This window comes from Corvus kubaryi, unplaced genomic scaffold, assembly GCF_017639235.1.
Source record: "Corvus kubaryi isolate FWS band 111438036 unplaced genomic scaffold, C.kubaryi_AGA036_p1.0 65278, whole genome shotgun sequence".
Taxonomy (NCBI): Eukaryota; Metazoa; Chordata; class Aves; order Passeriformes; family Corvidae; genus Corvus; species Corvus kubaryi.
The window spans coordinates 71,677-98,472 of NW_024581885.1; the positions used below are offsets into that span (position 1 = coordinate 71,677).

A 26,796-nucleotide genomic window follows, 5' to 3' on the forward strand; every position below is an offset into this window, starting at 1 on the left:
ACCGAGTCCAACCCGAGCTGTTCCATGCGCAGAGGTGGCACCAGCCCAGGGAAAAGCCAAAGGCTGCTCACTCTCCAGGGAAATCACTTCCTCCCCTTGCTGCTGGGTGTGCACAGAGCAACTCTTGGCCCTGGAGGAGAGCAGGAAGGGCTTCCCACCACAGCATGTGCTCCCATGAGGAGCACAGCGAAACCACCAGCGGCCCCTGGGTCTTCTCTGGTGGCTGTCTGCTGACAGGGGGAACTCTTCCATTTATCAGTTTGATCATCCTGTGCAGGGTTTTGTTTCCTCTCCATCTGCAAAGGTGACCAGAAGTGGGGCTGATGGGGACCAGCTGCCAGGAACTGCACCACAGCAAAACTGTGAATTTGCTGAGATAGGACAGGAGATAGAACATCCCCCAGTGTCACTGGGTTCTCTCTGTCCCTCTTTGCCAACCAAGGAGTCACATGTGGTCTAAATGTTCACTACAAAAATCTTGCCAGCAGGGGCTGTAACAAAATAATCATCTCCTCTAGATCTCTCTAGCAGAACCTCAGCAAAAATACATAAATAATGCCCAGGCTTTAACAAAATAGATTTTTATTAATTACAGCACTTCAAGTAACATTTCATCTCTCCTGGGAGTGTCTCACTTCAGGCTTCAGGAGCGAGAACAGGTTATCTCAGTGCATCAAGTTATTAGGACATCCTTCCTGCTGACGGGATCAGCTTTGTTTGGGAATGTTCCTCCAAGGGTTTAATTGACTTGCTTACATTTCTGCTCTGCTTTTACTGATCCCCAGCCCTTGGCAGAGCTTCCTTTGGAGTCTCCTGAGAGGCAAAGTCAGCACTCAGCACTCGCTGCTGGTGCCACAGCCATGAGCTGAGGATGGCAAAAAGATTTGGGGATGGCATGAGGATTTGGGGATGGCAGAATGACCTGGGGATGGCAGAACGATCTGGGGGTGGCAGAACGATCTGGGGGTGGCAGAATGACCTGGGGGTGGCAGAACGACCTGGGGGTGGCAGAACGTCTGGCAGAAGTTCAGTCTGTCCTCATCGCAGTCTGTACCTGGAGTTGGGAGGTGTCTCCCACATGAAGTCAGGAGGATTTGGAAGTGCCCACAGCCACGTGTGCTTTGGGCAGTGTCAGAGGTATCTGAAGCACTTTGTGCTTTGCTGACAAAATCCCAGAGTGCTGAGGAAATTCCAGGAATTACCAGCTGGGAACAGCTCTCACACATCCACCCAAGCCCTGGTGTGGTCAGAGGGAAATCTGTGGCCGTGATCTTCCACACCACTGCCACGAGAGGTGGGGCAGCTCTGCTAATCCCAGCAAATCCCTCCCTGCCTCTAAACCCATGGCCATGGAATCACTGGAGATGCCTCTGGATGCAGCATATGCAACTCTCCACCTCGAAGGGCTGCAGCAAACAGCTGCATTCCAGCTTTCCACCTCTTTATTCCTGGAAAAGGATGTGAGAGAAGCTGTTTCCTGCTTTGCTGTGACAACCTCCCAAGAACAGCTCTGGGAATGTTCCAAGGTATGGCAGCTCAGCCCCGCTCTGTCCCAGGAATTCTCCAGGTGGGGCTGATGCCACGAGCCCACCTTGGGCATCTTGGTGCTCACCTTGTCTCTCCATCCCAACTGCTGAGCCTGGGGGCCACCTGAGTTAGGAATATTTTAGGACATAGATCCTGTCTTTAGTAAACAACTACACAACTCTTGGCTCAACAGATCCCTGAGGAAGCCATTAAGCAGCCTTATTATAGAAAAAACCATGGCGTTGATTTACATCCATGAAATCTCTTTTGCTTCACCTGTACAGTGAATAAAGTCTAAATAAAGACACAGCAGCTGTGGTTTCTCGATGCCAAGGGGCTCCTCAGCCCCAAACTCTTCTCAACTGAACAGCACCAGGAATCACAAAGGTTTAAACTCCCTGGTGAGCCTTGTTCCTGGTTATTGAGCAATTTCCAAATGGTTTGGAATTGCCTTGAAGAGTCTTGAGTTGTTCCAGCATTCCCAGAGGGAACACGCCCTACTTGGATTTCAGTCTAGACCTGGGAGACATGCTGAAAAATATCTTGTAGTAGATATACACGTTGATAATCCTTAGCAGAATTCCCAGGATGTAGCTGAGGGACCTGAGCAGGTCTGCGGCCACGCTGGAGAGCTGGAACAGGAGCCCCAAAGGGCCACGGGAGGGAGCGGAGGCGCCACTGGCCCTCAGGTGGTCATCCATGAGGAACAGGGCGCACTCTGCGGCCACCAGCGTCCAGATCACCCTGCATATCATCCTGGCATTCCTGACTGTCCGTAGGGGCCGTGACTCCGAGGGCAGGAAGGTGATCAGATAGGCCTCGAAGGCCACGCAGCTGAGCAGGACACAGCTCACGTGGGCGTTGGCCGTGAGGAGGATCTGCACCAGGGCCAAGGCTCCAGGAGAGACACTGGCACCAAAACTGCCCAAAACCATGTCAGAAACAAGGCTAAGGAAAACCAGGATGTCTGCCTGGGCCAGGCTGGAAATGAGGACTGCAGTGGACTTGGAGGAGACCTTGGCAGACTGCAGGAGGATCATGGTGTACGTGCTGCCCAGCAGCCCCAGGAGGGTGCTGACAGCGTTGGAGGAAGACAGGACGAGGTATTGGATATATTTCAGTGCCAGGTACCTCCTGAGATCTTTCATGTGGTCTCTCTCCATTGAAATGCCAGTTAGGGAAGAATACCTGGAATACACATAAAAAAACCCCGATGATTAAATGTCAAATTAGCAGGATGGATTCCAGGCAAATTATGATGGACCTGCACTTGTACAGGCACATTCCGGCGTCAAGAACTGCTTGGAGATGATGCCAGCTCAGGATCTGAGCTTGTGTTTACACACTCATATCTTAAACAGGAATGAAGTTTGTAAAGCACCTGGGTATTTTCAGGTAGCAGCATAATTTGTGTAATAGTGCACCGAAGGGTGTGAGTTACCCCTGTCCCTGAAAGGGAGGAGCCAGAAAATGATAAGCTGCAGTTCCTAGAAAACACTAAAATCATCTACAAATTCAGTTCTAATAAATAAACAAGGAAATTGTTATCTAAATGGGAGAGAGGAGATAAGGAAGAACAACGTGGGTTTCTCACAGATAAAGCAAATTGATTGAGCCCAGCTTCCTCCTGCAGCAGGGTGATCAACCCTGGTGGGAACCAGCCAGTGTCACATAGCTTGGATTTTCTGAAGAGTTTCAATATTGTTTCACGAGGCATTTTTAGGGAGGAGCAAGGTAAGAAATGTGGCCTAGGTGAAACTATGGTTAAGTCATACACAGCTGGATGGGAAACCACTGGAAGGCTCATTCTCAGGAATTTGAGGAATGATGTGTCAGGTGGGGCTCTGCAGAGATCTCGTGTTCTGTGGTTTTCATGAACTGCAAGAAGGAACCCAGCAGAATTTAGGCCTTGGCTGAGGTGTGCGACCAGTTTTGAGGCCAACAGCTCAAGAAAGGTGTCACTGAAGAAGTTTCAAGGAGGCTGAGCCTCAGAGATTGAGCCGAGTGTAACAATTCCATTTCTCTCCTATGGAGCAATTATCTCCTTATGTAAATTCCCAGAATTCCCAAAGTCAGCACTTTGGAGCTGGCGTTACAGAGCTTTTCCAGCACATTACCCTGCAGGTCAGGGTGTTTGCTTAAATCATCACCTGGGTTTAATTTTGCTGGGATGATGGGGAAATGATAATCTCGCGTGGTTCCCGTGAAAGGTATGGAGCCAGCTTTTTGAGACTGGGATTCCCATTGTTTGTAGAGACTTGACTGGTGCCAGGTTGACTCATCTGAGATTCACATGTGCCTGTTCTCCTTTGTCTTTGAAGTGTCTGATACAACTTGCTGATGAAATACTTTGGGGAAGAAGTAGGAAAAGATCTCTCCCTGTATTTCAGCTGAGTCAGCTCACCCTACCCTCACTTCCCACAGTGATTAAGTGGAAAAATTATTCTGCATTTTGTGGCAAAAGCAAATGATCTTAGAGGTCTCCTCCAGTCTTAATGACTCCATGATTGGTTTGACCCTTTGTTTTGATGCAGAGCACCAAAGAAATTCTGATCTAATGCACAAACCCTGAATCCACAGAGCGGAACTGATGCAAGTCCCCAGCTCCAAGTGGAGGAGAACCAAGCCATGACAAGTACACCCGAATCCTGATTTGTTGTGTTACCTTCAAGCAAGTTATTCCTTTGAAAGGTACATTAAGAATCTCCTGACATTATTTTTTTGCTTGCAACCTGTTCCTGTGTCTACTTTCATCAATTACATTATTGAGGAGGTAAATGACATGCCTTGATAAAGACCTTTGCTTGTTTTAAGACCACCATCCAAGGGCTGGATTTACAGCTGGTCTTGCCCATGGGGAGCATTTGAACTCAGAGCTTCTGCACTTCAGGTCCTACCTTACCCCAGGGTTTGGTGATGAGTCCAAGGAGGAGCGTTAGGAATCAGGAGCAGCCGGAGAAGTCGGAGGAGGTGCCTGGGGCGGGACCCTGAGGAGTTCAAAATGTGTCTCCCATCCTCTCTTCTTGAAACTTCAGGATTTTCCATAGTGCTACCAGCACTTTTCTGAACACCACAGTGTCCTTTGGAAAGGAACTGGAGCTTCTGGCTGGAAGATCCTTCCTGCTTTCTGTGGGACTTGTCAGAGGTGTCTGTCTCTTCATTCCACGGCGCCCCTCGAGGCAGGATCGCTGTCAGGCTCCCTCCTGCTCCCTCCACCTCTTCCACACTATAATTTAGGGGTTAAAACTGGCATCCAGAATGCAGCAGAGCGAGGTTTGATTTCCTCCTTCACCTCAGGGGATCGAGATGTTTATCTCGGGGATTGTCCTCGTGCCTCCAAAGGAATCTGGGCACAGTGTGAGAAAACAGGTGACAGCCCGGCCGAGGGGCAGGGATCAGGAACAGCCCCGTGGGTCACCACACAGGCACTTGCACGTGATAGGGAAGAGACATCCCAGTTCCTGACACTTGCTCCAGGTGCTGCTTGGATACATCTGCTTCTGTGAATGAAGCAGAGCTGGGAGATGTTCCCAGGTGCTGGAGCTCCCTCCATGGAGAGCTCCAGGGGCCCCTGGCAGAGTTTTGGCACTGCAAATGCACACCCTCCATGGGGACACGGGCTGGGCTGTGGCAGGAGGAGGCCAGGAGTGCTGCCTACCCCACAAGGATGCTGTGAAGGCACAGTCCCTGCTCCTGTAGCCAAATCAGTGCCAGAGACACCCTGGGCATGGCACTGGTCAGACACAGCCTCTGCACAGGCAAGAGAAAGGTAATTTGGGGTGAAGAGCAGGTGCATGAAGAAAGCACCAGCAGGGGCTGAAGCCACAGGCTCCTCCTGTGTGGCTCACCTGAGCTCCCACTGCCAGGATCCCCATCCATGGCTTCCTCCAGTGGGAAATCCCACCAGCCCACAAAGAGATTTCGTGAGGAGAGAGCAAACCCTTCCCTCTGCCTGCACCTGGGGTGGCAGGTGGGATCACACCTGGGATGGGAATAGGAGTGGGGAGCTGTTTCCTGAATTTTCTGAATGTTTCCAGAATGGCCACACTCAGTGAAGGAGGAAACCTGAGCTTCACCCCTTTATTTACAGTTTTCAAAGCAGCTCTTGTGGCCTGGGGTTCAGGTCACCCACAGGAGGATTCCTGCACACGGACAGGGACGCTTGGACAGTTTTTGACCAGATGAGATCTCAGTTCAAGATCACAGAAGGTTTCCTGAACCAACACTTGGTGTTTCCAGTGCATTATTTTTTTATCTCCACAGAAATCTCTCTGGACACACTTCCCAAATTCCAGTTAATAATAACTCCTCATTTATCGTCAGTGCACTGTTGTAGTCTGAGGAGTACCCAAAAATACCTCCTGCTCTTAAACAAGTAATTCCTTTCAAAATTCCTCCTGGAATGGTGTCAAAGAATACACAGAAGAGGAGAACAAATTAGAAATGCAGATTAGCCCTGAATATCCCGACTAATGAAGTGCTATTCCGTAGTTGAAAAGGAAAAATACTTACATTTGCTGGAAGAAGCAGCCAGGGATAGTTTTCTGCATGCCTGCACTCTGTGTGATGTCTCAGCAGAGCCGAAAAGTGCCGTTTCCCTTGGATGGATTCCTGGTTTTTATACAGAGCACCCCGTGTTCGGCTCCACGTCAGAGCTGGGGCCGCGGGATTTGTTTTGCTGGGCAACTTCCTCCAGAGCTGGTTTCACAAGGATTACTCACTTGAATCATGGCACCCATTAACTTTCAGCTGTCTGGAAAAACTGATGGGCTGCGTGGAAAAGGAGCCCCAGACACTTCCTCAGACACAGGGAGCGATCCCGGGCTTGTCTGGGCGCCACGAGAGCCAGCGCAGGTTAGCCATGAGAAAAACCCTCTGAGCACAGAAAGGATGTCCCTGGCACGGCTGCACTGGGCTATCCCGGGAGTGTTTGTGTTGGCGTTGCCGGGGATACCCAGGTTTGGCGCTGCTGACGCTGCACGCCCTCTCCTCATTGTTCTCCGGGCGGGACGTGGGGCTGGAGCCCAGTTCTTCCCTGTTTTGGGAAGTTTCCTCGCGAGGCATCGGTGAGGAGCAGAGGAGCATCGCACAGCCGCCGTGGGGAGCAGCAAACGGGTGCATCCCCAGCCACGGGAACACCGAGCACAGCTCCAGGCGTGCGGTGCCCATCCCATGCCTGCAGCCAGGACAGGGAAGCAGGGATGAAAGGCAGTGAGGCTGCCTCGGTTTCTGATCAGCCAGGAGGGTTCACTGCCTGTCCCGCACCAGCCCTGCCATCCCCCCCAGCGCTCCCTGAAGCCATGGAGAGCTGCGGAAGGATAAAGCAGCTGAAATTCCGGGCGCTGCAGAGCTCTGGCGCTCACCTGAGGATGGGGCAGGGAAGGCAGCCCGGTGCTCTGCTCCCCACCTGGAGACACTGGGGGAACATCTGCCACAGCCAGAGAAAGCCCTTGGAAACAGGGATTGGGCTGAGTGGCAATTCGTATAATTTGTGCTCGGATTTAATGTGTAAATATTCATTTCTGTATCTGATTTTAAGGAGTGTGTTTTGCCAGGGACTCTCTGTAGCAGTTTTGTGCTTCAAAAGTTCTGCTATACTACACAACTTCCATTATCTTTTACAACTCCTGTTCTATTTCACAACTCCTGTTGTATTTGCTTATTTTTCTTGCCTGCCACGATGATACAACAGAACAAGTGGCTGCAAGAGCACAAATTCTGCAAACTCTCCACACTTTTCTCAGCAGCTCAAAATTTCACAATGACTTGGGGACAGATAAGATGAACCCTCCACTTCCCAGGGCACCACTCTTCTGGTGAGAGCTTCCCCTGTGTCACCCACTCCGTGAAAACATCAGGGAACTCCTCTTTTGGGGGAGGTGGGAGGCTGAGATGGGCGGTCTGAGCTTGGCTGTGCCCAGTTTCACCGGCCATGGGGAAGGTGCTGGAATCTTTAATCAGCTCTCTCATTTAATCTGTTCATCTTTACCTCCCCATGGCTGGTGGCTCCTCTTCGAAGCCCCTGGTGCCTCCACAAACAGAACTAACACAGCTTTCCCCATTAATTTCTGTTTGCTGGGAGCTGGCTCCCAGTGTTTTTCCATAAGCTGTTTATTTTGTGCTACACCTTTGTTTAAAGGCCGTGCCCAGCTCCCCACAGTGATTACAGTGCCCTTTACAGCTGAGGAATTTCTCTTCCCTTTTTTACCCCTCAGCAACTGAATTTAATTGGAATTCAGCAATATGTAAGAAAATTTCACGTTTCTTCTGCCTAAAGCACTTCACTTTTGATCCATGAGGGTTTCCAGCACTCTTCTCATGCCATCTCATAGAACCACAGAATAATGGAATCACAGACTGGTGTGGGTTGGGAGGGATTTTAAAGCTCATCTCATCCCAACCATGGGCAGGACACCTTCCACTATCCCAGGGTGCTCCAAGCCCTGTCCAACCTGGCCTTGGACACTTCTAGGAATGGGGCAGCCACAGCTTCTCTGGGCCCAGGGAAATTACACCATCTGAATATCTTGTATTTTTAGGAAGTTTTCTAACACGCTTGAAGATTTCAAGGAAATCGAGGGAGGACACTTTTCTTTGCAAATAACTCTGCAGTTTGGTCCTACAAGCCAGGCCCTGGTTCCTGTTCCTTGGGGGTTATCCTGTTATCTGGTCCTGCTGGTGCCAGCTGCCATCCTGATCCCTGGGCTGATTGATGGCTCTGCTACTGACAGTCTGGGCTGCTCTTCTCATGCTTTACCTTGGTTTTATTTTCTCTTGGGTTGTTTGAGAAACCAGAACAATTCTTGTCAGATCTTCACCCAAGGTGTCCTGATTTTCCCCTCATGAGGGGTCTCCTGTCTGGACATCTGACTTGACATCATTTCCCATCTTTATTATCCTCAGAGAACGTGCATTTCTTCAGCACTTTTTGTGATTCCTCTCTGAAGTTCTCCACAACTCCACAATTCCTCCTCTCCCTCGCCTCTCAGAGTTCAAGAAGCTCCTTTTCAAAGTCAAGCCCAGCCAAATGATTGTCTCTTGTGTCTGGAAAAGGGAGAAGGAGATGCTGGTCAAGGATTTGCAGGTACGAGGAGGGGTTGGGTGACAAAGGGCAGACTCTGGAGGGCAGGAGTGACCTGTCACAGCTCCCACTGCCACCGAGCCATGGCCAGAGCTCCACTGGCAGCAAAGCATCAGGAGGCTGCCCAGAAGTGCTGAGCTGACCTTCTCAATGCCCTTCCTGATGGGAAAACAGCAGATTCTGCATGCTGGAGAAGCAGGAATTGGCAGGGTCAGCCCTGTCCCTGTTGGCTCAGGTGTGGATGTGTGACCTGGGTGTACCCTGCCCCTCTCTCAAGAACATGAGTTTCCCCTTTTCACCTTCCCAAAGAGCTCATCAGCAGAGGAAATCATCATCCCGCTTGTTTTATTGCCATTATTCTCCATTTTCAGGGTAGAAAAGGAAATTACCTTTTAACGAGAGCAAATGAGGGATAAAGCATTACTAATAGAATGTTTATTCCTTGTGGACGGGAATTTCAGCCATAAAACAGGATTTCATCAGCCCCTTTTGCAGAGCTGGCAGGAAAGATTTCCTTAGAGGGAGACAGGGACAAGGTTGATGGCACAATCCTTTTTGGTAAGGCGCAGAATGGATCAAGATCACAGAAACAATGCATAAAGAAGTGGTGGTGATTCATAAAACTGGGGGGAAGAACTCAGTACAACGAGTTTAGTGCAAATATCGGCGTGTTCTAGCTTCCTCCTTCACTAATTCACATTCCCAGTGTGGAAATTATCATGCAACAGCACTTTGGGACACGCCCTTCATCCAGGAGCTGAGGTGAAAATTCCCCATTGCTGCCCTTAGCTGAAATTTTGGGAATACATTGAACAAGTTTGGGAGTTGTCAGCTGACAGCTCTTCCAAGGAACAGTGTGGGGAGTGCCCCGCTCAACGCCTCGGGGCTCTCATCCGGCAGAGATCTGCCCCTGCCTGCTCCTGCCCCTCCTTGCTGGGAGGGAGCTCCTGGATTTCTCCCTGTGCTGTGCCATGGACAGACCTTTGTGGGGTTTATTCTGCTCCTGTCGGGGTTTCCCCTCAGCCTCTCACTCGTGTCCGAATGCTCCCGCTCGGATCCGCCTGGTTCCAGTTAAACTCTGCGCTGTCCTTTAGTCACAACATTCCTCTGCTCAGCTCATCTCCAGGGATGAGGCTGGCAGGAATTTCCCTGGAAGACACAGATTTCCTCTGTTTTCTGCTGAACTCGCCCTCCTTCCCCACCCTCACATCAACACACGCTCACCCCATCGTGGCTGGGCCCTCTCCGTTCCCATCACGGACCAACAGCAGGAAATCATTTCCATGCAGGGTTTTCCTCAACCACAGATTTCGTCACTTTTACCATTCCAGTGCTCTCCCCCATCCCACCAGGAGGGAGCCAGAGGCCATGTGGGGCTGGGATTAATCCAGGACACGGTGCCAGGGCCAGTCCCACAAGGAGGTACCAGCCTAGGGAAGCTCAAGCAGAAGTGATGTCATCCCATGGCTCATCCAATGCAGATTTACCTGGAGTAGGGTTTCTCCAACCTTTACACCGTGTTGTAAAGTGAGAGCAGAGCAAACACTCGTTGCAGTGGTGGGGGGTAAATGCAAAGTCATTGGAAAAGCCCAAAGGAGCTTTTGGGATTGGAAAAGGACAGTGAAGGAGTGGCTGGAGCGTGGCAGGATTGGAGCAGGTGAAGCCTGGGCTGAGCAGGGATCTCTGAGAGCTCCCTCAGAGCCCAGCTGGGAATTGCAAACCACCAGGGACAGCTCCAATGCCACGATCCATCTCCGTCCGGATCATCACACAAAGCAGCCCTTCCTCCACAGGCAGCTGAAAGAAGTGCATGAGGAATTAATTCCTGGTTGTGCCTCAGTGTGTCCCAGAAATCTCTCCTGGATGAACACTGGTTACCTTCAGCTGGTGGGGGGGAGGGAAGTTGTCAGAAAGAAAAATTTATTATTTCTTTAAGAAACAACTTAGGAGATATTTCAAGTGTTATTGTTGCCTGAAAGAATAAAAGAGGAAATAAATTCTGTGCTATTCCATGCAATTCCTGTATTAGTGAATGTGTTTGCTTTGGACAGATGACAGGAATTAGGAAAATGTTTCCTAGTGGGACCACACAGATGGATAAAAATAACTTCCATAGAAAACCAGATAATTGAGTGAGTGACCCAAGTGTGCTGCTGCCAAACTTCAGGAGATCTGAGCTGCCAACCTGGGAAAATCCTGTTGGAAACACAGCCTCAGGAAAATCCTCCATTCCCTGCAAAGGCCAGTTAGGATTTGGGGTTTTATGGCAAAGATGGAGTTTTTATGGCAAAGACATAGAGTTTTGGGAAAATTGCTTGAGCCAAGGTAGACCAGCCAAGGCGTTGGTGGGAGTGGAAAAGAGCTGGGACATCTGTAGCTCCTGTGGTCCAGGGGAATGGGAGGAAATAGAGGAAAATGTTGGTTTCTGCTCAAGGAAATTCTGGTCTTCAGAGCAAGCTGGTATCAGGATTTCTGGGCCTTATCACTTGGTGGGTCACAAACTCTGCTGAAGCTGATAAGAGATCTGGGGGCAGGGGGAGAAGCATATCTGTTCAATGGGGCATTGCCACAGGTTTGGTGGGGTTTCTTAGGGCCTCATGAGAGCTTTTCAGAAGAAAACTGCCTTTCCCTGCCAGCTGAAGCTGCAGGTGGTGTCACCCAGTGTCCCTACAAACCCAGGACAGTGCCAGTGGTCCACAACGTGCACAGGGAAGGCTGAAGGATTCCCAGCTTTCTGTAGCTTTTTGGGATTTGTTCTTCCCTTTCTTTGGAAGAGAGCAGTGGGATGTGGAAAATAGGACCTGTGAGCCACCTGTTGCTCCTGGCAGTGGCTGTGGAGAGCCAGAAGTTCTGGGAGCAGATCCATGGCAGGGATGAGCCAGGTGCTCGTGCTGACACAGCCTGGTGGATTCGCTGGACCAGCTACTCCTTCCCAAATCTGTCTGGAAAACAAAAATAAAATCTAAATACTGATGCTCCCTTTCCATGGAGCCCTGCTGTGCTTCAGGAAAAAGCATTGTGGGAAAAATCAGAAGGAAAACACAGCAGAGAAAGAATAATGGGAATAAAGCACAACTAAATAAATAACGAGGAAAGCCAAGCCTTCAGCTGAACTAATGGCTTGTGGTTCTTGCAGGGAAAGGTTGGGAGCCAGGAAAACATCTGCCTGATGCTTCTATAATGCTGTTCTAATATTTGAAGGCAGGGATGAGAGGCTGAAATTTGATTTCTGAAGCAATGGAGAGACTTGAATGCAGATGGATAAATTACAAGATAAGGCAGAAATCAGTTGTCAGCCTGGAAGCTCAACAGAAGCAGGGCTCGTGTGACTCAGAGGGCCTCAGATGGCCAAGAAAGGCAATTTTGATGATATAGGGTCTGCAGGGAGCAGGAGGCAGCCAGAAATCTCCGAGACTGCAGAGAGTTTGCACAGAATCTGAACTCTCCCAAGAAGGGGCAGGGGGTGGGGGTCAGTCCAAGGCCTGACCTTGCAAAGCCAACGGGGTTTTGAGACACAGACAAGACACAGACTAAACAGAGCGAGCTGTGCTGGGGTGATTTATATCTGTGAGTCCTCAGAGTGTGGCCAAAAGGAAACAAAATCTCATAAACATTATTTCAGGGAGCTTGAAGAAAGTTGGGGAAAGACCCGAATCCACCAGTGGCACTGACTGGAGTGAGCTGCACCTCTCTAACTCACAAAATGATGGCTCAGAAGCAGCACAAAGAGGGGTTTCAGGTGTTTTTTGGCAATGGGCGATGAGCTCCAGGCTGTACCAGGTGATGGATGCAGGAATCCTTCAGCTCCCTGCTTCTCAGCACTTGGAAGTCCATTGGAAAGGGCTAAAAAGTCATTAATTCCAACAGAATCACGTGCCAGTTTTGCAAAAGCTCCACCGATATCAGGGTGAGTTATTTATGATGCCCCCCATCAGAGTTGTTCTTTGCTGGCAGTATTTTTGTGTTCTGTGGCATCTCCAGATGGATGGGAACAGCCACGTTCTCTTTGGTCTTGAACTTGCCTGAACTCAGCCTCAACATGGTCATAAATCTTTAAGTTATTGTATTTACATACAAATATTTGAGTTATTAATATTAAGTTATGCATTTAATTGCTGCTGGACTGAACTGGAGATCAATACTCATGGAATGTTGGTCCCAGTCCTGACTGTCCCCAGCAGGGACACCATGGACACCAGCCTGGGCTGGGATCGTCCCCAGCCTCCACCACCTCCTGGAGCACCTTTGAGACATCACTGATGTCAAGGGAGACGATCTTCCGTGTGATAGAATTTTATATATACTATATTTTTAGGAAGAAAGCTTTCCCTCAGGCTGCCTTGGCTACTCCCCTGTCCTTTCCCAACCCAGGTGAATATTCCATTCTAAAGCCTACTCCTGGCATTTTATGGGCCTGGGCTGCACAGAGCAGTGGAATCCTGGCAGAAAAAGAGTAAAAACCTTCTCCAGTGAGAAACCCCAAACAGCCATTCTTGGCACAGGAGATAAGAGCAGGCACTTATGTAACTGAGGGATGATTCAAAGCCCAGAGGAAGCGTTTTTGGGCCAATCAGGAGCTGATAGCTGGCCTAGCCTGAGAGCACACAGCATGAAATCCAAGCAGAAAGGATGGGACAGAAGTTTTGGAGCAAAAAATGGAAGCACAAGCAGCTCAGTGTGGTGGTGTAGGGTGGTGCAGACCACACAATTCCTCGATCTGATGGAAAATGTGAATTATTTTCAGGCAGCTCTATTGGTGACATTCAGGAAATGAGAGGTTGTAACGATTAAAACCAAAACTTCGATTTCATGAAGATTTCTGGTGATATCTGCCGCAATCTGCTGTAGAAGCAGAGCTGCAGGAGGGCTGGAGGTGGGCACTGGAACATCTTTTCACAAATTCCTGGTGCGTGGGGTGTCCTTATCTGCCCTCAGCTCTGCACAAAGGGCCTGGTTAAGTCATCACCCATCAGGGGCTTTCTCTTTGCATTTTTCCTTTCAAGTCAACAAGGAAACAAAAAAAACCCTAAACCATCAAGATGAGAGCTTGAATGCTAAAAGAACAGGAAGCTTCTGACACTCCTTCGTGTGGTGCTCTCAACCAAACACTTTGCATATCTGATGCTCCAGATCCGTCATTCTGGAGGGCTCAGTTCTAGTCTCCAACTCTCATGCTGCAATTGCAAACCCTGCCCTCGAAGAGCTGGTGGAGGAACCAGAATGTTGTTGCTGCTGCTGTGTGCTCCAGCTCATTCTGCTCCAAAGTTGAATTTTCAGGTTGGCCTTGGCTGCCCTGACACTTCCCTTGGCTGAAGAAGCCGGGTGTGTCCAGCCCCAGGTTCCACCATGCCTTCTCCTTTCTCAGAGAGCTTGATTAGGCTTTTCCCATGTTACTTTGGCTGGTTTTTAATGATATCCTTCCAAGATCTTATCTCTCTCCCCATTCACACAGGGTCCACCCGATACCTGTTGTATTTCTTTGGGAATTAGAAGCCCAGGACTGAGCTCCAAGGCTGCTCCAAGTGATCTCAGTTTGGATGTGGACATGGGGCTTTCCCTGTCAGTCAGGAACAGAATCATCCCCCTGGTGCAGATCATTTTACCACATAAATACAGCCAGAAATCCAGGGATGTCACCCTAAAAAGAAATAAAATGGCACTTGGGCACATGGTCTTGGCTTGGCTAAGATAAATGATCTTCAGGGTGTTTTCCAACCTGAATCATTCCGTGATTCCAGGTCTCCTGGTGGTTAATGCGTAGCAACTGAAAAATGAGATTTCTCCTGAGAAGTTGGTCTTGTCCTTGTGTTCCCCATGTCTTCCCAGGGTAAAACTGGGAATGAGAACAGAAAGCAAAGGTGCAAATAAAATAAAATGGGAATAATTAAAAGGTTCATCCCGTGGCAAAACATGTTTGATCATCAAAGATTAATTATGGAGGTTTAGCTGACCAGGCATTTCTTCTTAATACTTTTAAGGAAAATCTGATTTCCACATGGATGTTTCCCCACAACTAACATGGAGCTGCTCTAGTGAAAGACAGGATTTGCATCCTGATGGATTTTTCCTGAGAAAAAGCCTCTGGCAGGGGCTGCAGTTTTATTCCAACGCGAGATGCTGAACATGATCTCTGGGATTCTGTGGAAAATACTGGGTGTGTGCTATGTCCCAGATAATTCTCTGGCCATCCTCAAAGCCTGAGCAGCAATGTTCTATCACAAGATACAGTAAATAAATACAGGTGTCAACTGCCACCAGTGACAGCTGGACTCTGGGGATCTTCGAGCTCTTTTCCAGCCTTGGCTATTCCATGATTCATGAGTTCACATGAAGATGAATTTGCCTCTCTGTTTAGATTTGAACAAATTTCCAAGTGCTACAAGCCCTGAAAATAATATTGATGCCAAAAATCCTCATATATTCATGCTGTTTATTCCAATGCCTTTCCCAAAAGGGAATGCCAACTGGCACAGGCTATTTCTGGCTTTTCAGTTTACTTTCCAAAAGAAGATTAAAGCAAATTTTCTCCATGAGGAATGTTTGTTTTTGTACTGTTGAGATTTCCGGGGGGGATGTTTGCGTTCTCATCTTCCAGTGACAAAGAATTCTGTGGGGTTTGTGGCGAGAAAACTCTGCTGTCAAAGGATGAACATCAGAGAGTTAAAATGTTGCTTTTGTGGGTGAGAAAGGCTCCCATTAGCCCCGTCGGGAGGGTTAAAGTCACTGGTGACTTGCAAGGACCCTCACACCCAGTTCCAGCCTGAGGGTCAATAATGCACCTTTAGGTCTGTCCCATTCTGGAAAAAAATACTAGGGTGAAAGAGTAATTTGGAGAGATTTGGACATAATACAGATTTTCCATCAGTTCTACAAAACCAGGAGCATTCATAGAATTTCCCAGCTCCTCATAAAGGAACCATCAGGAATGGGAAAACGTTTTCAGGCTGTTTTTCCTTGACTGTTCCATCTGAGAGGGCTGCTGCACATTCCCTGAGCCGTTGGGACTTGTGAAAGGCTGGAGGCAGAGCTCAAACCCAGCCCTATCTGCCCCATCTGCTGCAGCTCTCGTGTAAAAAAACAGGAAGGGGAAGCAGCAATGGGCTCTATCAGAACAGCATCTCCTGCCAGAGTGGCTCTTTGTTCTCACAGGCTGACACATTGGAACCACAAAAAAACCCCAATCAAGGAAATGCAGCTTTTCAAGTCAGCAGTTCAAAGGCTTTTGTGAAGGCTTTAACATTTTTCTGAGGTGGTCGATCAGGGACTTGGGATGCTTTTCCTGGCACCCAGCACTGCTGGACTCGGAGGTGTTCAATGCCCGGTGCAGCCCATCCCATAATGACGCTGGAGAGGTACAAATTCAAGCCTTCTCTTTCACGAATCCACATGTAGAGTGTGACCAGCTGGTTGCACATGGGTCAGTTCCCGTGCTATGCCGGGTCCTTCACCAACCCAACCACAGCAGAAGGATGGCTCAGGGTCCTTGTCTGGAGGTTGGCCTCACGAATCATCCTTTGATTGCAACATCCTCTCCATTTGCACAAGGTGACAGGATCGGAGCAGGTTTGAGGGTCCCTAAAAGCCCTATTTCCAGAAGTTTTCTTTGGCAGAAGAACCTGAAATGTCTGTCCTCTGTCCCAAAGCTCCCTCCAAACTTGGAGGGGATCAGTTTAGGGTGGAGTGGAACTGCAGCACCAGGAGCTGTGGCAGCGGGGGCAGCCCTGTCCCTGTCCCCACACCCTGTCAGCTCCACTTCCCAGAAAATGCAAACTCTCCCTGTTGGGTTTGCATTTTGAGAGAAAACCCTGTCAGGGAAACAGAAACAATCAGTTATCCCTGATGGATGCCCTTGTCCTTTCCCAGACTTGTCATCCATCCCCATCCCCACCTCTTTTCCTGGGGAGAAATCAGTGCCTGTGACAGAAGAGCATCATTCTCCAAATGTTTGGGATAACAAGGGTGGGACTGCTGAATGTGGTCTTTGCACTCAGTCTTGGGAACAATTTATTTTATTCATCTCAGTAGAGCAAGAGCTTTATCCCAGAAAATGTTGATTGGAGACCATGCTGAGGGTGTCCAACCATCTCCCCATCTTCTCTCAGTCCTCTTTCCTCAGCAGCCACTCAAAAAGTTGTATTTGTAGTAGGACTTGAAGGGCTGAGTGACAAGGGCTGAAGTTCCCTTCGTAGGAAGTTCCCCAGCTCTGGTCTCCCACAAAAACCAGGGAATAGGGAGCTTTGTCGGCCTCATGGCTTGGGATGGAGCAGCTTCTTGCAGCTGCGAGGGTGGGTCACTCATTAATATCAATCCCTAAAAACCAAGGGGAGATGGGGGCAGTGTTGGAAGTGGGACATCAACTCAGATTCCCTCCGTTAGAGCCAGGTGCTGATAACACCAAGGCATGGGTTTGATCCCTGGATAAGCCATTCCCTTAAAAGCTGGGCTCGATGATCCTTGTGGGTCTCTTCCAGCTCAGAATATTCTGTGATTCTGTGAATTCCCTGTGCTGAGCCCAGGAAACAAACAGACCCACGTTCAGCTGACAATAAGGGCTGATCCACTGGAGAAGCAGCTCCCACTGAGGGACGGGAGCCGTGCAGACTGATACAGCAAAGGGATTCCACATCCTTGGCAAGCAGAAATGACTTCCCCAAATAAGGGGAAGCACAGGAGGAGGGAGCCGAAGGCATCGCACAGCAGCTGCTGACAGCGTCGTTCCTCCGTGTGGTTTTGTGTCACCCAAACGCCGACTCAGGCAGCCCGGGGCGGACTCCGGGCTCGCCTCCGCGCCGGGGGGGATGGCCCTGAGCCAGCACTTCCCGGAGCACAGCGCACCTGTTTCAGAATGACTGCGGGCTGCCGGCCTTCAGGACACAGGATTCATTGCATTGAAAGGCTCTTCATCTCCACTCACACTGGGGGGACGCCTCCAAACCTCCCCTTTCCCTCCGGTTTCCCACCCCTTCGCAGTGGAAGCGCATCCCTGCCAGATCCAGGGGCGCTGTTCCAGTGCACTCCCCTCATTAACCCCCACCAAAAGCTTTCCATCCTCCTTCCCTCTCTTTTTTTCCCTTCTGCTTTCCTCCTGTGCTTTACTTCACTTCCAGGAGGGACATTCCTGGGATGACGACTGAAGCCACGCACATTCCACGTGGGGATGGCTGAGTCCAGCTGATCAGGGCAGGCAGAGCACTCCCAGGTCTCCATGCCCGATTTCAGGCATCACCACAGTCCTGCTTTTCTGGAGAAATCCTGCAGCTGACATTGCCACTGGGAGTCCCCTGCCGGTGTCACACAGCCCAGCCCACGCCAAATACCTTGGGGCAGGTCTGAAGCTGGGACACCATCCTTATCCCACAAGATTCCAAGAGAAAGGACTTATTTTGGGAAGTCACAGGAGCGGAAAGAGAATGCAACATTGTTAACAAGGTGTTTGCTTCCACACTAAACCCCACCTTTCTGCTCTCCCCTTCTTAAACAGCCAGAGTGGAAGAAGTTGCCAATGCTGGAGGGATTTTTCATTCGCTCTGGGAAGCATTTGGGCATTTAGGAAGTTGTCTGGAAGTCCTGCAGTAAAGAGATAAGCAGTGTGCTGGATCAATGGCGTTTGGGATACTTGAGGAAAGGCTCAACTTCTTGGAATCTGGTGCCTGGCTGAAGCTGCAGGAATTTGAGGGCCAGGGGAGAAGGCAATGGAGGGTCAGTCAGTGCTAAGTGACAACCCTAAAGCATGGTCAGGTTTTTTCCAGATTTGGATGGTCCCAGACAGATTTCCAAAGCCTCATTTGTGCCTTTATTCCTTATCCCATTGTCCTGTGGAAAGGGAATCAGAGGTGTTACAGCCTCAGCATCACATTTCTCTTATCAGAACTGATGGGGATCACTTTGTTGGGGTCTTCTTCACCCTCATTCCTTCAGGAATTCATCCATCTGGAGCAGCAGCAGCCTCCTTGATCCCACAGCAACCTCAGCCTGACTTTGCAACTAGAAATTTTCCTGTTCGTGAGAGTGAAAGGCAGAAAAGAAAAGAGAAAAGGGAACCGCAAAAAAAAAAAAAGAAGTGGGAACAAAAAGAAAAAAAAAAAAAAAAAAAAAGGAGAAGGAATAACTGAGCAGCAAAAAGCAGAAGGAATGGCCAAAAAAGGTACCAAAAAAAGCAGAAGGAATGGCAGAATGGAGTAAAAGCAGAATGTGCACCACAAATAAAGCAAACTCCAGAGGCAGCTCCCAGCACAGGAGATTGGAGGCAGTGCAAGGAATTGTCCAGTCTCGGAGGCTCTTGGACCTCCATCCTTGAAAGTCTTCAAAATCAGGTGGGACAAAGCCCTGAGCAGCCTGGCCTGGCCTGGCCTGGATCAAGCAGGAGTTGCACTAGAGATCTCCTGAGGTCCTCTCCAGCCTGAATTATCCCATGATCCTGTGATTTGACTGTTTCCAGTATGCTGCCAAGCAGCTCTTGGGAGCTGGACAGGCTTCCTGGGCATGGGTATGTGAGGAAAGGTGGGAAACTCTTGGGAAGGGCAGAGGGAAGAGGTGCATTTCCTTCCCACACACCTTCACTCTTCATGGAGAGCGAGGTCAGAGAGAAACTGCCACATCCACAGCACCATGGCTTGGAAACTCCAAAAGCTGCCATAAAAATGGAGTTGGGGCAGGAAAATGGCTGGGAATCCTCCCAGCAGGTCACACAATGGCAGCACCGAGGGAGAGCTGGGCTGGGGTGGCTTCACAGCAGGAAAACGTGGCATCACTGCTGCCAACACTTGGAACAGAGCTGGGCAGGCTGAGCCTGGGGACACCAGCACCAGGTGGGGACCAGGGATGTCCGTGAGGACAGGGAGATGTCCATGAGTGACCCACAGGGTGAGTTCAGCAGGGCTGGCTTAGCTCATGGAATCATGGAATGATTTGGGTGGGAAGGGACCTCAAAGCCCATCCAGTCTCACCCCTGCCATGGGCAGGGACACCTTCCACTGGACCAGATTGCTCCAAGCCCTGTCCAACCTGGCCTTGGACACTTCCAGATGCTCCAGTGCCACTTGGAGCTGTTCCCACATGGATAAAGGTTTCTTCCTCCAAAGAATTCCCCACTGCCCCAGAGAAGACAAAAGCTGCTGTGTCCCCCTACCCTGAGGGCTACAGCTCCCTGTGACCATCCACATGCCAGCCAAATCCACTGGGGATGGGAGAATAGAAGAATTCCCTAACTCCTGAGCTAAAGGTGGGAGCAGCATATCATATATCCTCAGAAGAAAGCCAATATAATTAATTGAAAATTCAGGGTGGGACAGCCCACACTTAAAATATTCGAAGTTGAGAAAAGTAATACTTCATTTGATACAGCCTTGGAGTTTGTTTGGTTTTGTTTGGTTTTTTTTTTTTATTTTTATTTTTTTTTTGGTTTTTTTTGGTTTTGTTTGTTTGGTTGGTTTTTTCTTGCAAAGCCACAGCTGTTTAAAAAAAGAGAGACAAATAAACTGTATTTTGGGATGCTGGAAGAACAGACTGCTAAATTCATGAGAATTCTGGTTTCCCTCCGATGAGACCAAAATCGAAAAGTCTCATAAAAACTATTTCTAAACAAGGTTGCTAGCTCTGATATCAGAGATGAGCTCCCTGCCAGTTACAAGCAGGAGTAAATTACTCCCAGAACAAAACCAGGGAGGGGACCCCGTCAGTTCACACCAGACTAGGGGGCGTGGGCACGGCTGGGATGCTTTCAAGTGTTATTTCCTAGGAAGGTGGGAAAACTCTGGAAAAGCTGAAGGTTTCGGAGTCACGATGGGGCCGGGGCGGGGCCGGGGGCGGGGCCGGGGGCGCGCCCCGTTTTAAGAGCGGCGGGGGCGCGCCTGGGACCGATCGCGCCCGCTCCGACCCCGCAGCGCTCCGGTAAGGGCTGCACTGGGGCTGCACTGGGGCTGCACTGGGGCTGCACTGGGGCTGCGGGGTCTCGGGCTGAGGGGTGGGAGCTTTGCCTCGGTGCCCGCCGCTTGGCCATGTCCCAGTTTGAGCCGCTCTATATCCCCCGGAGCGCAGCCGCGCCGCTAATGAGCTGCGGCGTTAATTAGCGGCTGATCGCTCCATTCCTGTCCTGTGCCCCCGCTCCGTCCCCTCGCAGAGCGGATTTGGGGCTTGTGAGGGGCGTTTGGTGTTTTGGGGCATTCCCGTCCCTCTCCGAAGGGGGAATGCAGCGCCCGGAGCGTTCCTCGGGATGGGGACGCTTCGTGTTCGTGCTTGGAACGAGCGACAGCAGCGATTTTGTGCTTTTGAGTTGTGCAGTTAAATTGAGTGTAATCTACTGGGGGCCAGAGATGCTCCGAGGGCTGGAGCCCCTCTGCTCTGGAGCCAGGCTGGGAGAGCTGGGGGTGTTCACCTGGAGAGAAGAAGGCTCCAGGGAGAGCTCAGAGCCCCTTCCAGTGCCTAAAGCAGCTCCAGGAGAGCTGGAGAGGGACTTGGGACAAGGGATGGAGGGACAGGACACAGGGAATGGCTTCCCACTGCCAGGGTTAGATGGGATATGGAAAGAAATTTTTCCCTTTGAGACACTGGCACAGGGTTCCCAGAGAAGCTGTGGCTGCCCCTGGATCCCTGGAAGTGTCCAGGGCCAGGTTGGATGGGGCTTGGAGCAACCTGGGCTAGTGGAAGGTGTCCCTGCCCAGGGCAGGGGTGGAATGGGATGAGCTTTAATGTTCTTTCCAACACAAACCAGTCTGTGATTCTATGACAAACTCTAGATTTATCTGTGCTGCATCAGACTGGGAGAATAGCAGTTGTTTAGGGTTTTGTTCCCTTTGGGAACGTTTTCTCATCCTTTGTGGTTCCCTTTCACTTGTGCACATTCCCAGTGAGCTGAATTCACCAACACACAAATAAATGGTTTGGTGAACCGTGACTGTAGAAATAAAAAAGTGGCAGAAGCAATATTTGCCTTCAATTCACGTTGCAAATGTAAATATGATTTCCCTCAGCTGGGAAATGCTGTTTTGTGGGATTCTTGTTGTTTTTCACAGATACATTTCTGGGTGTGATGTTCTCTCACACTTGAGCAGTTTGATTGTGATCACCAGGTTTCCTTTTGGTTGCAAAACTCAAATTGTGTTTAGAAATTCAATAGAAAACAAGTCTTGCTTGTCTTTTGGACAAATACCTTGAGTCGTTTTTTAAATTGTGGGCTGGTTGCTGGACTTAAGGCCATTATATATTAAAGCATAAAAGGTCCTTGACACATGGACTGGTGGCTTTGTGCAGTCCAATGAGGATTTTTAGTGAACATCACCCCCTGTACCCTCGGTGGTGACAGTCCCCTCGCTGACACCTGCTGAGCTTTGGGTCATTTGTGCATTGTAGATAACCAAAGGACTCTTTTGAAAGAGTACAAACACCAAAATAGCTGAAATTTGACTGACACGTGGAAGCCTTGAGCATCCTAGAGGGGTTCTGAATCCTGACTTCAGTAAATCCCAGGGACAGACAGAAACTCTAATGCTGCCAAGTTATTTTTATGGATGAAAATACATTTAACAGCAAATTTGAGCATTTTCATGGTACAGTTGTGGGTTGTCATGGCTGATCTTGACCCAGCTTCTGCTTTTGTTGTTGTTGTGGTGTCGTGTTTTTTCAGCTGGCTCTTTTCCTGCAGTTCTGATCTTGCAGCTTTTCATGGTCTCAGGCTGCAAGGGAGGTTCCACGTTTGAACCATTAGAAACTGAAAATTAATAAAAAAAAGAGGAGAGTCAGGGCTGAACAGTTATTAGGGTCCAGGACTGCTCCTCCTATTTTAAATTCCATAGTGCTGTTGTCACCTTCATTATCCCTCTCTGCTGTTTTACTGAGTAGCTGCCTCAGTTTGTGAGGAGTTAAGAGATTTCCTGGTAATTTAATGTCCTGAGGACTTGGCCTTGAGTTGCACCAGGGGAAGTTTAGATTGGATATTAGGAAAAATGTCTTCAGCAAAAGGCTGGGCAAACCCTGGAACAGGCTGCCCAGGGAGGTGCTGGAGCCATCATATGTGCCAAAACACATGGATGTGGCACATCAGGACATGGGTTAGTGGTGATCGGGGTGGTGGTGCTTGATGGTTGGACTTGATGATCTCAAGGGCCTTTTCCAGCTGTAAGGATTCCATGGTCCTGTGATGCGATTCCATGACTGTCACATTTTGTCACTCATAACCAGTTGTTATGAGTGAAGAAAGGTGGATGTAGTGGGGGATGGATCAGATCCACATCCCTTCCCAGCTCTCTCGTTAGTGGGATGACAGGTTTTTTCCTCTTATTTCATTATGGGTACTTATTTTCCTGTGCTGCTTTGCCTCACCTGAGTTTTCACCCCCAGGCCTGACACCATCCCCAGGAGGAGCTGGTGCCTCAGCCGGGCACCATGACAGCGCTGTCCCCCAACCTGTCGTGCCACCACTCCATCGACGACTTCCGCAACAGCGTCTACTCCACGCTCTACTCCATGATCAGCATCATGGGCTTTGTGGGAAACGGCGTGGTGCTGTACGTGCTGATCCGCACCTACCGGCAGAAAACGGCCTTCCAGGTCTACATGCTCAACCTGGCCCTGTCCGACTTCCTGTGTGTGCTCACCCTGCCCCTGCGCGTCATCTACTACGTGCACAAGGGCCACTGGTTCTTCAGCGACTTCCTGTGCCGCCTCTCATCCTACGCGCTCTACGTCAACCTCTACTGCAGCATCTTCTTCATGACGGCCATGAGCTTCTTCCGCTGCATCGCCATCGTCTTCCCGGTCCGCAACATCAGCCTGGTGTCGGAGAAGAAGGCGAAGTTTGTGTGCGTTGGCATCTGGGTGTTTGTCACCCTGACGAGCGCGCCCTTCCTGCGGAACGGGACGTACCAGTATGGCAACAAGACCAAGTGCTTCGAACCGCCAGAGAACTCCCAGAAGACAAACCTGGTGGTGATCCTGGATTTCATCGCCCTCTTTGTGGGCTTCATCTTCCCTTTCATTGTCATCACCATCTGCTACACCATGATCATCCGGACCCTGCTGCGGAACTCCCTGCGGAAGAACGAGGCCAACCGCCGCAAGGCCGTGTGCATGATTGTCATCGTCACCGCCACGTTCCTGGTGAGCTTCACGCCGTACCACGTCCTGCGCACGGTGCACCTGCACGCGCTGCGCCTGCGGGGCCCCGGCTGCGGGGACACCGTGTTCCTGCAGAAAGCCGTTGTCGTCACCCTGCCCCTGGCCGCTGCCAACTGCTGCTTTGACCCCCTCCTCTACTTCTTCTCCGGGGGCAACTTCCGGCAGAGACTCACCACGCTGAGGAAGGCATCTTCCTCTAGCTTGTCGCAAGCCTTCAGGAAAAAGATCTCTGTGAAGGACAAGGATGAGGAACCCTTTGGAGAAAGCCAGAGGGAGAATGGAAGGGCAGCAGTGGCCCCTCTGTAAGGAGGTTAAACCTTCCCCTCAGAGTTCTGGTGGGGGATTGAGATCTCAGAACTCTTCCAGAAGATGGGATGGAGGCTTGCAAGCCTTTGTTGATGTTAAATAACTGTGGACAGTCCCTGGTTTGTGGTACTTGGTGGCAGAGCCACTGCTGGGGCTGGGCAGCCCCTGGAACCCCCAGAGCTACATGGGACAGAGCAGCCACCACCAGCAAACTGTGGAGCTGCTGCTGAACTCCCAAAGCCCCTTCCAAGGCTGTATTTGGGCATTTGCTTCGTTCCACAACTCTCCAAGAGCATTAATTCCCCAAGCCAGTGGGAAATGTAAACAAAGCTTGCAGCGGGTGGGGAGCTCCTGACAAACGAGGGCAGAGTTTTCACTGGATCTTCAAACAGCCGCCAAGTTATTTACACAGCGAGGTCGGGATAATTCCTGCCCTGCTCCCAGCTGCCTCTGCATTTTGGTTTTTATGATCATTATGTGTGTTTTAGGCTCCCAGGGCTGTGCCTTGGCTGCAAATCAGGATGGGCCCCTCTCCCACCCCCACCAAGCAGCTCGAGATGCTTTGGTGGGCAGCACATTTGCCAGTATTTTCCCGATTTCTAGAAAAATCTGTGGGATCAGTTGTAAAATTGCAGTATCCTACTGTGCAGGGTAACTCAGGAAGAAGGATAAGAGGGAAACTTATTTCAGTGGGACTGGTCCTGAAGTGATGGCTGCACAATTCAGAGTATCGCTCCAGTTTTTGGGGAAGTTTTAGGTAAAAGTGGAGCTCTGCGTGCTCAGAGTCAGATTTGCCTTTCTCAACTATTGGCCAAGGGTGTTACATTAATAATAATAAAGCTCTCTCTAGGATGTTTGATCCTGTTCCAGAGTGTTCACCTCACCCACACCTGGCAGCAAAGAGGCAACACGAGGCCCTTGGAAAGATCTTTAGGAAGAGCTGGAGATCCAAAATCTGAGTCTGGATGAGATGTAATGCTGAAAAAACATGGGGCCATGTTTCTTCTGTAAAGAAAAACTTCAAACTCTTAGATGGAGAGAAACATTCCCGTACTTTTCCAGGAGATCTGCAGGAAGGTAGCACTCCTGCCTCTGCTGGAGCAGAGCCTGGCCAGAGATCTGCAACACATCCCAGCAGAAATAGAAATTCTTGTAGGATCAAAGCTCTCAGTTGGAGAAGGAGTCGATAAATGAACAGCAAGTGTGTTTGGATATGGTATTTATGATTATATGGTTACTCGATGTTATCTGGAATAAAGAAAACAGTTTTAGTAGTGAAGAATAACAGTGAGCAAAAGGAGTTTGGCTTGGAGAAATTATCTGCACACATAATTAGAGTGTGAATTCACAGCCCTGGCTCAGAAAAGGCACTTAAAAAACCAAATTCACCTGCAGGACAAATGTGAATTTCCAAGGAGATCTGAAATTCCTTTGTTAAATTTGAAGGATAAAGTGGCAGAGGGCTGAAAGCTGCTGCTGTAGAGGAGAGTTAGAGACCCCATAAACCCCCAGAGGGCAGAGCCAAGAGTTCAAAGCCAGAACTGCAAATCATTCAGGGAAAGGAATTGGAAGGATTTCCAATTTTTTCAGGGAAAAAGTGGAAGAATTGGCTAAAACTCCTTTTCAGGGGTCAGCATTGAGTAGTCCACTTGTGTCTCAAGGCTTTAAAGGCATTGTGCAACTGTAAATAAAAATCCTCATGGGAAACAGAGTTTCAGAATATGCAGGAATAATATGTCCATTCCTAAAGTTTAATATACTGAACAGTAAAGCTAAATGTGTATATATATATGTATGTATATATTGCAAAGCATTTTTATTGTACCAGAGGTATTTTTTTAACCCTTTGCCTTTTTTTTTATTTGAATGAGACAATGGTAATGGCAAAGGAAATGGCAGCTTTTTTCTTTCTCTTTTTTTTGTGCAATAGGAAAGCCTGTTTTAAAAAACATTCCTGAAAATGAAATGGAAACATTGCAAGTGAAATTTTAATGACTGTTTTTTCTATGGCTTGTTATAAAGTCTCTGTTAAAGATTCTTCTTCCCTACAATAAAATTTTACTTGCACACAGCACCAGGGTGTAATATTTGCTAAATAATAATAATTTATGGTGGTGTAATAAACACTTAGAGAAGCACAGATGTTGCTGAGATGTTGGGGGAGTTACTTTGCTCCAGTCAAACTGGCCTTTGCCGTAGCCCAACTTCCCTGGATTCAGGCCACCACTTGGAGCTGCTGTCTGGGGACGTGTTAGAGCCAAAACTTCAAGGGCTTCAAGACTTCTGATGGTCTTGGTAGCCCTTGCAGAGGTGGAGCAGCCCAACAAAAAGCAGCTGGAACCTGGATAAATTGGGATTTACAGCCAGAAAACATTTGGAAGAAACTTGGAGGGCAGGGATTCTCTTGGTGAGGGGCATTTTTTGTCTGTTTTGTGTGGTGACACATCACAAATCCAGGTTCCTGCACAGAAAACTCTGCTGAGGAAACCTTCTGAGGGAACGTTTTCTCCTGGGCTTTTCCCAAAGCAGGTGCAGGGGCTGTTCACTTATAAAGCTCCAGCCCAGAGCGGTGAGGAAGGACTTTGCCATCAGCTGTGGGTGCCAGCCGGGCGATGTCCCTGCCCTGGGGACACAGAAAAGTGCCACCCTGGCGGCACATCCCGGGCAGGTTTTGCTCAGGAGTAGGAACCTGGAGAGAAAGCTGTGCAGAGAAACAGGAATTGTTACTGGGATGAGGCAAGTTAGGAGTTGCGGTGGTTTTAGGGGCTGCG

The 26,796-nt window shown here is 49.5% G+C and overlaps 2 protein-coding genes across 5 annotated transcripts; one reads left to right on the forward strand and one right to left on the reverse strand.

The window, feature by feature from the left end:
• Positions 1–565: 565 nt before the first annotated feature.
• On the reverse strand, positions 566–6,440 carry LOC121673193 (G-protein coupled receptor 183-B-like). 4 transcript variants are annotated; one of them, XR_006019156.1, is made up of 4 exons: positions 6,040–6,440; positions 4,430–4,873; positions 999–2,715; positions 566–960 (listed from the first exon to the last, which is right to left on the reverse strand). XR_006019156.1 is itself a non-coding variant. In XM_042046294.1 (3 exons), exons 2-3 carry the CDS (start codon positions 4,570–4,572, stop codon positions 2,025–2,027), a joined length of 834 nt encoding a protein of 277 aa, XP_041902228.1. In that variant the 5' UTR covers positions 4,573–4,873; positions 6,040–6,440; the 3' UTR covers positions 566–2,024. The 4 variants fall into 4 exon arrangements, 3 of the variants coding, with proteins under 3 accessions (XP_041902228.1, XP_041902230.1, XP_041902229.1); XM_042046294.1 differs by having other exon boundaries at positions 566–2,715; XM_042046296.1 differs by having other exon boundaries at positions 566–2,715; positions 4,425–4,873; positions 6,040–6,437.
• Positions 6,441–20,450: 14,010 nt separating this feature from the next.
• LOC121673197 (cysteinyl leukotriene receptor 1-like) lies at positions 20,451–26,099 on the forward strand. Its single transcript, XM_042046299.1, has 2 exons — positions 20,451–20,497; positions 22,943–26,099. Exon 2 carries the CDS (start codon positions 22,988–22,990, stop codon positions 24,023–24,025), a length of 1,038 nt encoding a protein of 345 aa, XP_041902233.1. The 5' UTR covers positions 20,451–20,497; positions 22,943–22,987; the 3' UTR covers positions 24,026–26,099.
• The last annotated feature ends 697 nt before the right edge of the window (positions 26,100–26,796 follow it).